The sequence below is a fragment of the Propithecus coquereli genome, unplaced genomic scaffold (assembly GCF_000956105.1).
Source record: "Propithecus coquereli isolate 6110/MARCELLA unplaced genomic scaffold, Pcoq_1.0 Scaffold134, whole genome shotgun sequence".
Taxonomy (NCBI): Eukaryota; Metazoa; Chordata; class Mammalia; order Primates; family Indriidae; genus Propithecus; species Propithecus coquereli.
In genome coordinates this window covers 1,833,520-1,851,223 of record NW_012137636.1, presented here as the reverse complement: position 1 = coordinate 1,851,223, position 17,704 = coordinate 1,833,520, and the positions used below count along the sequence as shown (strand labels likewise).

Here is a 17,704-nt window from a genome sequence, read left to right as displayed (position 1 = left end):
TAAACTAATAGTGGGTGATCATGATTCTAGGTATAAGCTCCTAATACCTTCAGGCTAGGTAATTCTATTTTCTCTACATTTACTTGACACTAACTTTTATAACGGCTTTTCTTTGAACTCTTGTCTCACTTAGTTCTCTAAACCAGTACAGAATTATATATATGGTCACTGTGCAGACATAAAGAATAGAAGCTCTAGGTTGCTTTCCAACCTTCCCTGTCTTTGCTCTTGTGTTCTCTTCCTAAGTCATCATTTAAAACAATTGTTTTTCTGACAAAAAAAGAATAACAGTATGAGAAAGCCAAGGACTCAAGTATAAGGTATTCATATTTAAGAATTATTTTCTATGTAGGAACATCTCAAGGTTGGTTAATTTTAAAATCTGGATCATAATGTTTAATAGGAAATATACTGAGCTATCATTTCTTTTAGGCTATTACTCCAAAGCGACTCCTCACATCTATGAGCACAGTAAGTAGAATTTTTAAGAAATTGAGCTCCCTTGAGAAATCTTCATCTTACACATACAATTTTAAATTGGTTGACCATTTCTAAACTCTTCGCACTATGGAAATTTTGAAAATATACTAATGGGGAAAAATCCCTGATATTTGTGCAGGAAAAATGTTTTCTGAAATGTCTTTATTGTGTTAAAAGAGTTTTGTATTTTATATTTAAATCATCGTATCAAATAAAAGAAATAACTTATGTTTCTTTTCACACCCTTTTAGAAAAGCAACATTCATTCTTCAGGTGAGTCGATCTTGAACTACTTAAAACTTTAGAATAAAGTGAAGAACTAAGTGGTTGTATATATATATGCCATCTTGATTTATGAGTGTTTACCTTGGTCTCTTATGGGTAATATTTTTTATATGGGTTTTTAAATAACATATAAGATTACTGGCCAGAATAGCATGTAATCTCATTGCATCTTCATTGGGCACCACCATGGACTACCAATCATTACGTTACTCAGGCTCTAGTAGTCAATATACATGTGATCCCTAGTCACTTGACAATGGCAGCAGGTGGCATTACACTTCACCTCAACTTCCCTTGTTCTATAGATTTGTTTTGTGCTATCTGCCCTGTGGAGTTTACTTCCTTTAACTTTACTGACCATAACTGGCACCATATCCTGTCAGAAGAGCATCTTTCTAGTTCACTGGGAACTAGAGTGCCAGTGAGCCAGGAAAGGCATTCTCTGGAATGGCATTCGGCCTGCGTTTTCCACAGGGAATTAGGATGGAGCTGGTTGCCCTTACTGCTTTTGGGCTATTGGTCTTTTTCTTCTCTGTAGCATAAGAGAGTTACTAAGAAGACTTGTGCAGAGATAGTCTCTGCTGCTAATTATGTCATGCTGGACTGTAACTAGGAATGAAGTCTCGTCCTATTTTTATGGAGAAGTTGCTTTTTATGTACATATTTTTTAGGTCTGTGACTTTAAAAATTCATTCATCCCAAATGTTAAGGAGTGCCTGTACCTCACTTAAAGTACAAAATACTTGATAGTTTTCTTTCAGTAGGACATATGTTGATGTTTTGTTTTCTTCCATATTTAAAGATGGAGGAAAATGAAGCAGCCCCTTTCTCTGTGGCAATTTAATTTCATCCTATTAGGGTGGGGTGAGGAATTACTATTTACATTTAGAAAAGTCACTCTGAGCTAAACATTTCCTCTTTCTTCACAGTTATGGCCAGTCCAGGAGGTCTCAATGCTGTGCGTACCAGCAACTTTGCCCTTGTTGGATCTTACACCCTGTCATTATCTTCAGTAGGAAACACTAAGTTTGTTCTGGACAAGGTAATCCAACTTTATTTGTAAGTGTGTGTTGTGTTTTTTTTTTTAATTTTAGAAAAATTAACTCAATGGAAATGCTGCAGTGCTTTCAAGTATTTGGAATCTTTCGCTGAAAATGTACATTCTTAGAATTGCACATTTTTAACTAGGTATGGGTGTACCTAAATGATATATTTTTTGATGTTGGAAGTGTTTCTCCCTTGTCTCTTAATAGTAGTGTATGCCGGCTTATTCAAAGTGTCACTTTTTACTAAAGAAGTATTACTTCTTACATTTAGATATTAAGTTTACAGTTTTAAAACATAATGTCTTGCCTATTTAACTGTTATTTTGAAATAAGCAATATTTTATGGATTTATATTTAACAAGATAGAGAAAGATAATCTCTTAGGAAAGTACTTATAAATCTAAGGGATTTTCTGCCATACTTCCCTCTCAAGTTAGAAGCTTCGGAATTCAAATCTGTGTTATATCACCATTGAGTACTTTCTCATCATAATGTGATAAAACTAACCTTTTGCTAATGAGACCATTTTAAGGAATAAACGAACTAGAGGCAAATTTTATTCCTTGGGTTGACTCTTGCTATATAATACAGTGATATTTGATATTATTATAAGAGATTTCTGTAGTCAGAATATTGAGATGAAGAAGTATAGAAATATTAGAAGGCCTGATTCATGTGTTTGCCCTGCTAATAATTTTTTTTTTTTTTTTTTTTTTTTGAGACAGAGTCTCACTCTGTTGCCCTGGCTAGAGTGAGTGCCGTGGCGTTAGCCTAGCTCAAAGCAACATCAAACTCCTGGGCTCAAGTGATCCTACTGCCTCAGCCTCCCGAGTAGCTGGGACTACAGGCATGCGCCACCATGCCCAGCTAATTTTTTCTATATATTTTTAGTTGTCCAGATAGTTTCTTTCTATTTTTTAGTAGAGACAGGGTCTCGCTCTTGCTCAGGCTGGTCTCGAACTCCTGAGCTCAAACAATCTGCCTGCCTCGGCCTCCCAGAGTGCAAGGATTACAGGCGTGAGCCACCGCGCCTGGCCATAATTTATTCTTTTACATTGAGCAAAGTTGCTTCATTTCTCTGGGGTTTTACTTTCCCAGTATAGAATATTAGGTTAGCTTAAAATAATCTAACTTTAAAATTCTATGAATTTTTTTTTAGTTGATGGACCAAAAGCAGACCTATATATGAAATTTTGATTCCCTATTAATGTATAAATATATTTTAACATGTTAATTTAAAAAAATTTATGTAATTTTTTATTTAGTAATTCAGCTAGCTTAACAAATCAAGTGATCCTGAGTTTGTTTTTTTTTTTCTCTGTCTTTTATTTTGTTTGTTTTAGATAAATTATGATGTAAAAGCGCAAGAGCTACTGGGCTATATGTTCCGAGAAAAGGTTGCCATATTTTCTTTGCTTGAAACTAATGAGCTTAAAAATCAATCCTTAATTTTTGATCCACATGTATTTGTTTCACTAACAACTCTTTTTGTTTATTTTGAATAATTAAGGACATTATGTACATTCTTTCTTGAAACTCTTAGAGATGGGGTTCTCTTTCTCCACTCTCATAATTTAAAGTCTGCTTTGAAAGTTCTCTATTTTTTTTCCATGCATGTGTGGTATTTGGGTGTTTTTCTATATTCTTTCTTCTTTCATAGTTCTTTAAAATTCTATATTCACTCAATGTTAATTTTCTAAGCATCAATTAGAATACCAAATTAGTAACTATATTTAAAACTAAAAATTATTTAATATTTTTGACCGCCCCCCCATGTACTAAAAGAGCTCTTGGTGATGTTTTAAATAAAATTAGAAAACCTTTATGGTCTTGATTAGCTAATAGGTGCATTGCTATATAGATGATTCTTTGCTTATTAATTTTGAAATTAAAATGCATTTGACACTAAAATACTGAATATAAGCATATATTTTAGAAAACTTTAGATTTTTAATTTTCTTGTAAAGATCAATTGCAAACATTCTGTGGGTTAAAAGAAATGCTCATTAGCAAAATACTGGACGGTGTTTTTCATTTTATTTTAAATTCTTGAAACAAGATTTGCAAGTTAGATAAATATAGGAAGTGGGGTTTTTGTGAACTGTATTTCTTACTCAGTATTGTCACAAAGCCAATTTCTACATATGTAAGAGATTTCAGTGGCATATCTTAAATATGGACTGTTCTTTTGAAAATTTTTTTGACTTCCATTTTAATTCAAAATGTCTCACTTACAAATTAAAATTAAATTATATTTTCATTCTCTTCACTTCTTTGAAATTGTAACAATGAATAGCCAACAACGTGATTGAGTGCAAAATCAAATCACTCAATTTAAGTGATTGTGTCTTTTACTGTTAAGTCTCTTTCTGAGTCAAATACAGTACAATTTAGAGGTAAAATTAGGGACAAATTTTGTGTTTTTATGAGTGATGAGGAGAAGCAAATATTTGTTCCAATTGCTTACAATTGATATAGGAGCATATTTAAAATAATTAAGTTTAGGTGTTCTTTAAGTTTGTGGGACAAATGTGAGACTTTCTATACTTGTATACTTGTAATATATTGTAATATATCCTATTTAATTGTCTTTGAGAGGTTAGACAGGTCTCTCATATCCTACCAGATACTGTCAGTACAAGGGGGTGTTTGTTTATTTTACTGGTGCCTGGACCAAAATAATACAACCATCACAGGGATTATCTCTGGGATCCCCTTCAGCATGGGATTTCTATTGAGGTTAATCCAGTTGTTTGCTCTACAGATTTAAGATGCCACTAACAGCAGATTGTTACGATATTTGAAGTTATACATATTGGAGTTAAAGCCTGGCTTCCTGGAACTTAAATTACCAATCTCAATGATTCAGACTCTCAAACCCTTTCTTTGAATAGGGAATTCAAAACAGTCATAGTTTTATTAGACTTTTATAGATAAAGGGAGAAGGACATCAGAAAGTTCTTCTGACTTAAAGGTACCTCTTAGATATTTATACCTTCTAGGAAATAGAAATGTCAGTTTAAACATTATTAGGGCAAACAATCATGAAGTAAAACAAACAATTAGAATTATAGAGTTTTGGGGTTAGAGTGGTTAGGCATTCCGGCGTGCCCAGAGCTATCTAGCTTATGCCTGTTGGCCTTGTGTACTTACTTTATTTTTATTATCTAAAATTTTCTTTTTTTTAGAGATGGGCTCTTGCTTTTTTTTTTTTTTTTTAAGAGATGGAGTCTTGCTCTGTCATCTATGCTGGTGCCATCATAGTCCACTGCAGCCTCCGACTCCTGAGCTCAAGCCATCCTCCCACCCCAGCCTCCTGAGTAGCCGGGACTACAGGCGTGAGCTCACATGCCTGGCTGGCCTTGTGCAATCATTAATAGCGCCCCTTTCATTCTCAAAAATATCCTCGCAGATAACAAATTACATGATCATGTTGGTTATAGATTATGTTTTACTGCTCTTAACATAATCTTTGAAGTGTAGATATCTTATAAGACTCATTTGTTAAACATAAAAGAGAATCGGATCATACATTTTCACTCAGGTCTTGTGGGGAGGGGACGGTAAGCTTGACCCTTCTGTGAATATTCTCCATTCACTTCTTTATCAGGACAAGCTTCTAGCCAAGAATATTTTCTACTTTTCCACAACCAAAAAGTAAGAGGGCACATTTTCTCCTCATCTTTCTTAAATTCTTTTAACCAGTAGCATTCTCTGGACTAAATAATGCAATTGTGCTAATTAATTAGCATTGAGAGGAAAGACCCCGAGGAACTTAAAACTGACTATAAAGAAAAGAGAAAAGCAGGGGAATTTTTCACAAACAGAATGATGAGGATGTGTTGTTTTGATTCTACATCATGGATACCTTTTAAATTTAGGAAGTGGGAGATTTGTCTCCTGGAATTAGTCTATTGAAATTTATACTTTTTCTCCTAGAATTCCCCCTTTAAGTTATCTTTATTACGTTGGAGGATCAAATTGTTGGAAACTATAGTAAAAACCTTCAAATTTAGACTGAACTAAGGTTAAGAAAAATAAGATTTTTGAATTTTATCCAGTGTTTTCTTATTATTCAGTAAAAATGGTGATCTTTTGGAAGTGGAACTTCTTTTTGTGTATCCTTGCAACACACATTGGGATAATTTTAGTGAAAAGAATATAGGTTTAATTTTGGGTGTCTATATATAGTTGGCAAATCAGCCAAGGTTGAGAGTGAAGAGTCATCACATCATGACAGTAGTGGGATCTGGTCTGCATTTAGGCCATTCCAGACCTTCTTTGTATTGAACTTAAGTAGTTTTTCAGATGGATTTCAACATCGGCTTTCACCGCTAGGTCTAAGTTAGCATCTTTCTGCCCTCTCTGTTATGCAGACTTATATTGGGTATGAGGTCCTTAATTTTGGAAATCTTCCTAAAAGTAAAATGGCACAAATAATATTCAATAAAAATTGTCATCATGAAATGTATTTAACTCTGTGTTATATGTGTTATAGGGCAACTTTATTTTTTACCCATATATAACCTACAAGGTTATCTTCTTTGAAGAAATGTCTATTCAAGTCCTTTTCTAAATTTTTGCTTTGGGTTGTTTGAATTGTTTGAATTGGGTTGTTTTTTTGTTGCTGAGTTATTAGAGTTCTTTGTATATTCTGGATACTAGATCATTATCAGATACATGATTTACAATATTTTCTACCATTATGTAGATTATCTTTTCACAATGTGCTTTGATGGACAAAGGTTTATAATTTTTTTTATAACTTTTTTATAATGGTAAGTAAGATTTATCCTCTTAACAAGTTTTTAAGTGTACTATAAGCACAATATTGTACAGTATATCTCTAGAATTTTTTCATCTTGATGATTAAAATTCTATACCCATGGAACAGCAACTCCTCATTTTCTTCTCCCCCAGCCCCTGGCAGTTGCCATTCTACTTTCTGCCTCTATGAGTTCGGCTACCTTAAATATCTCGTATATTGTTTCTCAGCCTTTTGGCTAAGAGCAAGTGTAGATACCTCATGTAAATGGAATCGTGCAGGATTTGTCCTTCTGTGACTGGCTTATTTCACTTAGCATAATGTTAAGTTTCATTCATATTGTAGCATATGACAGGATTTCCTTCTTTTTTATGACTAAATAATATTTCATTGTATATATGTACCACATTTTCTTGATCTGTTCATTTATTGATCTACATTTAGGTTGTGAATAATGCTGCAATGAACACTGGAGTGCAATTGTCACTTAAAGAACCAGATTTCAATTCTTTTGGTTAAATACCTGAAAGTGGGATTGCTCGGTTATGTGGCAGTTCTATTTTTATTTTTTTGAGGAACCTCTATACTGAAGGGTTTTTAATTTTGATGAAGTGTAACTAACCTATTCTTTTCTCATTTTACTTATGCCTTTAGTATCATATCTGAGAATCCATTGCCAAATTGATGATCATGAAGCTTTACCTCTTTTTTTCTGTGAGTTTTATAGTTCTAGCTCTCATATTTAGGTCATTATCCATTTTGAGTTAATTTTTGTATATGGTGTGAGTTAGAGTCCAGATTCTCTCTTGTGCATGTAGATATCCAGTTTTCTCAGCACTGTTGAAAAAGACTGTTCTTTTCCTTTAAATGGTCTTGGCATCCTCGTCAAGAATTAGTTAACCCTCTATGTATGGGTTTATTTCTGCACTCTCACTTTTATTCCTTTTGTCTGTATGTCTGTTCTTATGCCAGTACCACACTATTTTGATTACCAAAGTTTTATATTAAGTTTTGAAGTTGGGAGGTACAATTCTTCCAACTTTGTTCTTCTTTTTCAAGATTGATTGGATTATTTGGGGCTTCTTTCAATTTCATATGAATTTGCGGATTGGCTTTCCCATTTTTGCAGTTCATGGTTCTTTATTACTGCGTGATGTTGTATTATATGAATTTACAGTTTGCGTTATCCAGTCACCTATGGAGTATATTCTTCTGTTGATGGAGAATGGATAAACGTGTATTCTCTTCTTAAATCTATGTTTTCTTCCTCACAAGAACTTGGCTCTTAGGGCTCTTATTTTTGTCAAGCTTTACCATGAATAAATTTACTCTTCAAAAGTATTTGTTGCTAAGGAACCAGTGGCCTTTTGGTGGCATTTTTTACATTCCAGCTTTAAAAAATGCTGTTATTTTCATGGTGTAATATGCTCTGTTCATAGTTTATGTGTGGTTTATTGAGAAAAATCACTCTTTGAACTGTTTTGCAAATAATTTATCCTCTGTCTTTGCAGGTGCCCTTTTTATCTCCTTTAGAAGGTCATATTTATTTAAAAATAAAATGTCAAGTGAATTCCAGTGTTGAAGAAAGAGGTTTTCTAGTAAGTAACGTCACTTAATCTTTATTTTCTTTTTCTTTTTATGAAATGCAGACTTGGTTTCCCATGGGAATGAAATCCTATGTGATTAAATGATAAGTTGGTTCAGTAAAGACTTGTTGCATATCCTGTACATGCCAATCACTGTGCTGGTATCAGAATGTAATAGGCCACAAAAAATTTCTCCACTCATGAGCTTTTAGTTTAGTTGGGAGAAATCCAAGTGACCGGGCAAGTACAATGCAGTACTATAAGAGGAGAAACCATGGGGTGCCTAGGTGTAATTGGTGGGATACCAGGTCTTGACTGTGGGTAGGGAGGGTTAAAGGACGCTACTAGGGGAAGTAACTTCTAGACTGCTGAGTAAGTTAGCCAGGGAGAAAGGGGAGAAGTGCTTCAATAAGGGGAGTATGTACAGTGGCCTACAGGGCCCTTCCCTCTCCCACCCTGACCCAAAGAAAAGAAGTATGACATATTCAGACAGTGGCAGGTATCTCAGGATAGCTGGAGCTTAGAGTTTGAGTGTATGTGTGTGTTTGGTGGTGGGGGGAGTGGTGGTGGTGAGGGGAGTGACTGGGAGGAAAGTGTGGTTAGGAGAAATGGGCCAAGTGTTAAAGAGTTTTTTAAAGAATTTGGACTTCATCCTGGGGCCAATGGGTGGATCTCATAGGATTCTAAGCTAAGGAAACAAAAGTGGATTGGAGAATTACAACCCTGAAGAGGACTGGTTAGGAGACTGAGTTACTGCATGTGAGAGAGGTTGAGGACCAGCAGCTGGGTTGGAGAGAAGGACCCGTCATGGGGACATGGAGAGAGAGGAAGGGCAGATCCTAGTGATTTGGCTCTAGGGAGTGGAAAAGCAGAAGTCAGGATGGCACCCAGATTCCTGCCATGCACAAGCTGTTGGTGGCAGGGATGCCACTGAGATAAGGGACCTTGTGGGAAGATCAAATCATTCCCACGCTTGGGGTGGGAGCTGGTGTATCTTCCCCCAACATTTTATTGTGAAAAATGGCAAACATAAAGCAAGTTGATAGAATTTTACAATGAACACCCATATACCCACCATCTAGATTTTACCTGTCATACTTTTAACTCTTCTTTATTACATATCTACTTTTAGCCATTCCTCAGCCCATTGCTCAATCTATCTTATCTTTTTGGTAATTTCAAAGTATACTGTAGACATTAGGCACTTTTCCCTAAATTGTAAGTGCGCATTCCCTGACCTTTGACAAATGCATACACCTTGTGTAATCCAAATTTCTATTAAGATATAGAACATTGCCATCACCCAGAAGGTTCTTTCATGCCCCTTCCCAGTCAATTCCCACCTGAGGTGGGAAGTTTTAATGAGTTAAGTTTTAAACAATTTGAATTATAGATGCCTAGAGACATGTTTCAAATATCTGGGTTTGGAGCTAAAGACATTTTTAGCTGAGGCAAAGATTTGGATATCCGTATCATGGAAATGGTGATCAAAGTCTGGGGCGAAGAAGTGAAGCAGAACTGTGAGGGCAGCAGCTATAGGACAGGCAGGAGAGGGAAACCCTTAGGGGGACTGCAGGGAGGGAAACAGAGGATCTAGCATCATGGTTGCCAATCGAAGAGAGCGTTAGGAGGAGGGAGTGGCCAAGTCACATCAGGCCCAGGATCTGTTATGACTGTTGGACTTATTTACCAGGTGGTCATTCCAGCCCTGGTGAGAACAGAAGCTGGATTGCAAATGGTTCTAGAGTGAGTGGGAGGTGAGGACTGAGAGCAGGAGCAACTCTTGGAAACAGTTTGGCAGTGAGAGGGGTAAAGAGGGAAGAGTATGGTACTTGCAGATGTATGTACAGGGAAAGAAAGATTTTGTTGGCATTTTATTAAGATGGGAGAGACTTGGGTGGCTTTAAATGCAAATGGACAGTTTCTAATAGGGCCAAAGAGGTTAAAGATGGAGGCCATGGGGAACCTGAACTGGGATTAATGGGGTAATTCATGGAGCAGTGTTGTGAGAGTGGCAAGAAATATGCCCAAGCCACAGTCCATGGGATTGCTCTGATACAGAATTATACCTTTCCCATTTGCCAGAAGAGAGAAATGTGTGTATGTAGAATACATAGAAGACTGTGAGTGTGGAGCAAGAAGTAGAGAAAATCTAATCGCTTCAGTTTTCTCTGTGAAGCAAGAATCTGAATGATACAAGGGATGTTACCAATCAGTTTGCAACTGCTGTCAAAGGTGCAGAAAGAAGAGCTAGAGTGTAAGGAAAGCCTATGTGGCCTAGTTAACTGTGGAACAGACTTTCCGAGGATACTGTTAACAAAGTTTTTTCTTCCTCTTTAGCTTTCTTCATATATGAATCCAGCAGGTGGCACTAGATATTCTTGGAAAAGCATTTTTATAAATTTCTGACTTAAAGGCAGTGTTTACCTCTATTGATCTTTTCTTTTAATGTAAATATTTTTATATTTTATTTTAGACAGCTTGAGCAACTGATAGGCTCCGTTATGGCAGCTCGTTCATTTGCATGTTGAGTCTGACGTATTTCATTTTTCAACTGGGCTCTTAACTAGTTTGTTAGATCCTTTACTCTGTCTTGAATGCTACAGCCCATTTTTATCACATGCACATGTATAGAATATAGTAAGAAAGAGTTCAGGACTTGCCAACATAACTTCCTCTGCCTAAACAATGCATGGTAATTACCTCTACCCTCTATGAAAAATAGAGGTAGTGACTGAAATGAAAGCTGCTCGGTTCAGTTTCCCTTCCTGATGTGCCAGGGCAGCTCGAAGGAGGGAGACTACTACCAAGAGACTGGTAAGTGGTTCTGAAGTGGTGCTGGTCCAGCTCTGCCTCGACTGGGGAGCAGCAAGAGGTGGACATTCTAGACTGGCAGCTAGAAAGTTCCAATTCTGCCTAGTGAGTGTGTGTCATCTAATTTCTCTGGCCCTCAGTTTCCTCAGCTATAAAAATGAAAAGGCTGTTCTTTTCTTATTCCTCTCTGATCATAGTAGCTATAATAATAGCTGGTGTGATTCTTGTCTGTCAAAATTTTCCTTGTCCACATATTCTTTTTATGATATAAAAGATGAACATAAACACAGGAGGGAGCTGGTGAGTCATTTGTTTTAACTTTTGTGCTTGAGATTGAAATAGGAAGATTCCTTTTCATCTCCCTTGGGTGGCTGTGAGCAGCGTTGCCCAGAAAAAGTAATAAATGCTTAGGAAAGGAAAGAGGATGGACTAGGGGAGGGGAAAAAAGAAGGGACAGGAGGGAATGTGGTTGTGTAGTGAGCTAAGTAAATTGAGGTTTCAATCTATCGTGGAAACGTTTCCTCTCACACAAAGTAACTTTCTTCAGTGGCCAGAAATTGCCTTCCTCGTTCAAGCCACCTTTTGGGAAATTCACATAAATTAGTGAATTGAGAAAACTGTGTATCCTACTGTCATAGGGTTGGTGTAAAGATTAATTGAAATAATGACTGACAATTTTCGGATGTCTGCAGCACAGAGATGGTGACATACTTAGGAATGGTGCCTCACAGCAAAAACCAAATAATATTAGTTTATTTTTATTAGCTGTCACAGAGAGGCAAAGTTGTGATTTGAAGGTGGAAAAGCCTTAATGCATTCTGAAATCAAGCGCAAAGATGGCTTTGGATTATCGGTATCAGAAGGCAGCATAGTAGGGTCCACTGCCCGTTTTTATAGGCTTTTATTGGAACATAGGCTCATCTGTTTACTTACTGTCTGTGGCTCCTTTTGTGCTACCAGAGCAGAGCTGAATAGTTGTGTCAGAGACCATGTGGCCCACAAAGTCTATAGTCTTTACTCTCTGGCCCTTTATGGAAAAAATTTGTCAACCCCTGATCTATAGCATTGTTACATTTTTTTACCTTGCTTTGTTCTTTAACATAAAAGTTCCTAAAGGAATCTTTTAAAAATTAAAAGTGAGGACTTTTATACAGATTAGGGCACTGTTAGGACTACAACTGAAAAATAGTTGGGGTAGGGACCCAGCTTCTACTTAAACACTGTTTAAGTGGAAGTGCTTCTGTGAAAACCAAATGTCATTAGCTACTTATTACGGAGTCCTGTCCATAACCAACACTACTGCTTCACCTCCCTTTTAACTTGCATTCCTAAGGCAGGAGCTGGCCAAACACCTGCCTGTAGGGACGTGCTGCTTCCAAGCGTGCTTGATAGTTCAGCAGTGGGCTTGGAGTCCTGATGTTTATCCCAGTAATCCATCAAGGTTTATAATCACAAACTGCCTTTTTTCTAATCCTGAGAACATTCGTTCTCCGGAATAAAAATTAAATGCCAGTCTACCATATTAAGAAAGGTTTAGCTTAATATGCTATCATTGGTTATTTTGATTATAATATTCTAATATCATTTTACTCTCCAACATTTGAGGCATTTCTCTTGTTTAAGGAGCCCTTGGTTAGGGACACTGCCCTTTAAAAAAATCTAAAATTAGGTAAGAGATATTTATTTGGGGTTAATATCTGGATGTTTTTAAATGCTTGTAGATGATATTGAAGTAAATTTCTGATATGAGTGATCAATGATTTTCATTACTAAGGTAAAAGACATAAAAATACAAATAAAATAGATTTTGAGATATGAAATATGTCAGCAAATGGAGGTTTAACATATAGAATTAGCATTTCATTGTTAGGACACTCCTCAAGTTTCTAAAGCCAGCATTTCAATTGATTTTTCCAGACCATATTTGAAGATGTTAGTGGTTTTGGTGCCTGGCATCGAAGATGGTGTGTTCTTTCTGGAAACTGCATCTCTTATTGGACTTACCCAGATGATGAAAAGCGAAAGGTAATTTAAACAGTACTGGTTTGTTGGTGACAGCCCTGCTTGACTTTTATTCATGTGTTTTATGCAAGTGTTCCCTCTGGCCCCTACCACCCACTCACAAATTCCTCTTTGTATGTGCTTACTAAGCCATTACAAATGTCCTTGTTACAGTTCACAGTGTGTGTATTGTGTATTTGTGTGAAAATTTTATATCCTATCCATTCCCTATGGTTTGACCACTCATAAAATACCTTAAGGTGTATATATTTTTCCTTCTTTTCTGCTGGAATGTTTCATAATTTTTCCATTGACATTTTCAGTTGGAAACATATTAAATCTAGTTGTGTATTTTATCAGCTAGTTGACTTATCTATATCTGGGATAAAACAGCAATGGGAAACTACCTACAGGACCAATGATTTGGCTTTGTTTCTAAAATTTAATAATAGGATTTTGTGAAGTAAAATTATATCTCATTTTTAAATAAGTTACTATCAGTGTCCAAGTAAGATCATTTATTATTCAAACACTGGAAAATAGAAATAACAGAATAAAAAAGGAAAATCAAATCATCCATTACAGAGATAACTATTGTTTATATTTTGGTTGTATATCCTTCTAAACTTTTAAAATGTATAATATATAATAATAATTATATATTCATTTATGGATCTTTTTAAAACAGGAGGCAGCATGCTTTTTATAACATGATTTATACTTGATAATACAGTCTGACATCTTTCCACATCAATAAAGATACATCTATAATGTGTTTGATAGCTAAATATATTGTAATCATTAAAATTATTAGTATTTTTAAAATTTACTGTGAAATGTTCAAGACATTCAAAAGGGCTTTAAAAAATTCAGTCAACCTCTGTGTTATCAGTCCAGTCGAAGCTCCCTATGTAATTCTCTCTCTCCCACAGAGATAGCCCCTATCCTAAAATTGTTTATTGTTCCTGTACATTTCTTTGAATTTTTGTTATACAGGTTGAGTATTTCTTATCTGAAATGCTTGGTTCCAGAAGTGTTTCAGAATTCGGATTTTTTTAATATTTACATTATACCTGCCAGTTGAGTGTCCCTTAATCTAAGAATCCAAAATCTGAGATGCTCCAATGATCATTTCCTTTGAGCATCAGTCAGTGCTCAAAAAATTTTGGATTTTGACGCATTTTGGATTTTCAGATTTTTTGATTTGAGATGCTCAACCTATATATGTATATAAGCAATATATGGTATTGTATTTGCATGTTTTTAAACATTATACAAATAATATACTGTATGTATTGTGCAACTTCCCTTTTTGGGGTAAATATGGATTGTGAAATTAGTCTAGGTTGATCATGTGTAGCTCTAGTTTGTCCCTTTTTCTTGGTAGTATAGTATTCCATTGTAAGAACATATCACAATTTATCTATTCTACTATTTATGGACACTTAGTTTATTTCCAAATTGTTGCTATTACACACAGTGCAGCTGTAATTTAGTTTCTTATATATGTGGATGAGAGTTCTTTCTTGAATTTTACCTAGTAGCAGAATTGCTGAGTTGTAGGGTTTATACATCTCCAACTTGACACTAGATTTTATCAAATGATTCTTGAGAGTGGTTGTACAATTTTCCTTTCCCACCAGGAGTATCTGAGAGTTCTCAGTTTTTCATCCCCACCAACACTTCATATGTCAGCCTTCTAAACTTTTGTCAGTATGATAGATGTGAAATGTTATCTCATTTGGTTTTTATTTTGTATCTCTTTGATTACTAGAGTAAGCACCCTTTCTCGTGTGTATGGTCATTTATATTTTCTCTCCTATGAATTTATTTTCTATATTTTATCCATTTTTAAAATCTTTGGTAGATTGCAGTTCTATTTCTTTAGTCTTAGGCTTGGCATGTCTTTTATAGAGTCTTTTCATGAACAGAATTTTCTAATGTTGAGGTAATCAGATCTGCCAATCCATTGCTTTGTTTCTGCTTTATTGAGTCTTATTTAAGAAACTGTCTTTACCCTGTAGTCATAAAGATTTCTCTTATAACCCCTTCTAAAGTTACAGAGTTTTATACTTCACATTTAATTTACTTAGAGTTGATTTTCTTTTCCATCTGGGTAACCAGCAATGCCAGCGTCATTGCATGGTCAGTCCTTTCCACATTGATCCACAAAGCCATTTCTGGCACGTATCAAGGTATCATTGTATGGGCAGGTTTATTTTTAGGCTTTCTATTCTCTTTCCTTTGCTTTTTTCTGTCCCAATCTCAATGACCATAGCTTTAAAATACACCTTAATATCTGCTAAGACAAATCTCCTAACTTGCTCTTATTCAGTAGTGTACGGTATTCCCCCCTCATTTGCAGGGGTTACATATGTTCTAAGACCTTCAGTGAATGCCTAGAAGCATGGATGGTACCGAACCCAATTGCCATCATTCACAACACATTTCTGTTCATGTCTTCTATCCACAAATTTAGTGTCTTTTCCATCCTAACAAAGTACTTAACATGCACTGTGGCCATAACTTTTGCAGTTTGAGGTGCGACAACAAAAGTAGCTTGAATTTCTTTTTCCTTCTTCACAATTTCATGGATGGAGGATTTGTTTTTACCGTAGATCTCAGCAACCTCAGCATACAAGTTTTTTTCTTTTCTTATTAAGTCAAGAATTTTCACCTTTTCACTTAAAGGAAGCACTTTATGGCTTCTCCTTGGCATATCCGAATTGCCAGCATCACTGCTCTGGCACTTTGGGGCTATTATTAAGTCAAATAAGGGTTACTTGAACACAAGGACTGCAATACTGCAACAGTCGATCTGATAACCAAGACAGCTACTAAGTGACTAACAGGTGGGTAGTAGGTACAGCATGGATATGCTGGACAAAGGGAAGATTCACATCCCAGGCTAGAAGATGCGAGATTTTACCATGCAACTTAGAACAATGTGCAATTTAAAACTTCTGAATTGTTTATTTCTGGAATTTTCCTTTTAACATTTTCAAACTGTAGTTGACCTCAGATGATTGAAACTGCAGAAAATGAGATCATGGATAAGTAGGGGACTACTTTATTACTACTCTTGGTTCTTGCTTTTTCCATACACACACACACATGCATGGATGTATTACTTTATATAACTGAAAATTTCAAATGCACACAAAACAGAAATAGTGTAATGAACTCCTAGCTTCATTAGTTATTATTTTTCATATTTTATTTCTCTTTCCACAACACACATATCTTTTTGTTCTTGTTGCTTTGCTAGGGTATTTTAAAGCAAATACTAGAATTTATATCATACCATTTCACCTGTGTGAGTCTAGGCCGCAAGTTTGTAGTGTTGGCAAATGCCCCAAAAGAAGCCAGGGTTTTAGGTTAGCTTGCTATTCTGCATTCTCTCTTCCTCATTGATCTTGGCCTTTGAAGTCTTCTTTTACTTTCTTTTTTTTTTTTTTTGAGACAGAGTCTCACTCTGTTGCCCAGGCTAGAGTGCTGGGGCATCAGCCTAGCTCACGGTGACGTCGAACTCCTGGGCTCAAGCAATCCTTCTGCCTCAGCCTCCTGAGTAGCTGGGACTACAGGCATGCACCACCATGCCCGGCTAATTTTTTCTATATATATTTTTAGTTGTCCAGCTAATTTCTTTGAAGTTTTAGTAGAGATGGGGTCTCGCTGTTGCTCAGGCTGGTCTCGAACTCCTGAGCTCAAACAATCCGCCCACCTCGGCCTCCCAGAGTGCTAGGATTACAGGTGCGAGCCACCACGCCCCGCCCGGCCCTCTTTTACTTGATTGTGAGTTCAGTTAGCTAACGTTTGGAGAGTTATCTAACGGGAAGACTTGCAGACTATTTAGTGTGCTGTATTTGCTGGAAACATAATACCATGATTTATTTAAATAGCGCCCTATTATTGTCATCAAATTTGTTTCAAATTTTTCACTATTATGAAAAAAACAGTGACAACCCATGTAAAAATCTTTGTGCACTTATTTATGTATTTTCTTAGGACAGATTTCTTTTAGATGGAATTGTAGGCTCAGAAGATGCTCAATGTTTTATGCTTTCTGATTGCTATTATCAAATTGCCAACCAGTAATAGACCATTTTATACATTCAGTAGTCCTGTACAAGAATTTCTATTACTCACAGTGACCCCAGCCAATCAACAGAGGTTGTTACTGTTCTTTCCAGACTTACACATTCTAACATTTTAAAATGGTATATTTCATTGTAATTTCTTTTTTAAAATTTCTAATAGAGTTGACACTTTTATTGTCTGTTTATTCATTGTTTGTGCCCTAATATGTCCCTTTTCCCATTTGCAAAACCATTTGGTCTCACAAATTTTTATCTCCACTTTGTCTCTTATACCATAGGAATGATATGGCTTCCAATAATTCAAAGTAATTGTTTTCCCTTGCTTGTTGTAGATACATAAAAAATATTTATACATGAAATATGATATCTAGGTTTCCTTTTATAGAAAGGGGAAAAGTGCTAAGTTATAAATAAAAGGTGGTTGAATATGTGTTTCTAATTGTTGAAGATTGTTGAGGTACATGGATGTTCATTATATTGTTCTTTTTATTTTCTGTTTGAATTTTTCTGTCATAAAGAGTTTTGTAGGCTGGGCGTGGTGGCTCACGCCTGTAATCCTAGCACTCTGGGAGGCTGAGATGGGAGGATTGTTTGAGCTCAGGAGTTCGAAACCAGCCTGAGCAAGAG

At 35.9% G+C, this 17,704-nt stretch overlaps 1 protein-coding gene across 1 annotated transcript in view; it reads left to right on the top strand.

Annotated features, from left to right (window-relative positions):
• ANLN (anillin, actin binding protein) overlaps positions 1-17,704 on the top strand; it is a 57,935-nt gene that overhangs the window by 36,750 nt on the left and 3,481 nt on the right. The window contains 5 exon segments of the mRNA XM_012638751.1: positions 433-471; positions 732-753; positions 1,695-1,807; positions 8,088-8,174; positions 12,894-13,001. Of these exon segments, the coding sequence (XP_012494205.1) occupies positions 433-471; positions 732-753; positions 1,695-1,807; positions 8,088-8,174; positions 12,894-13,001 (369 nt within the window).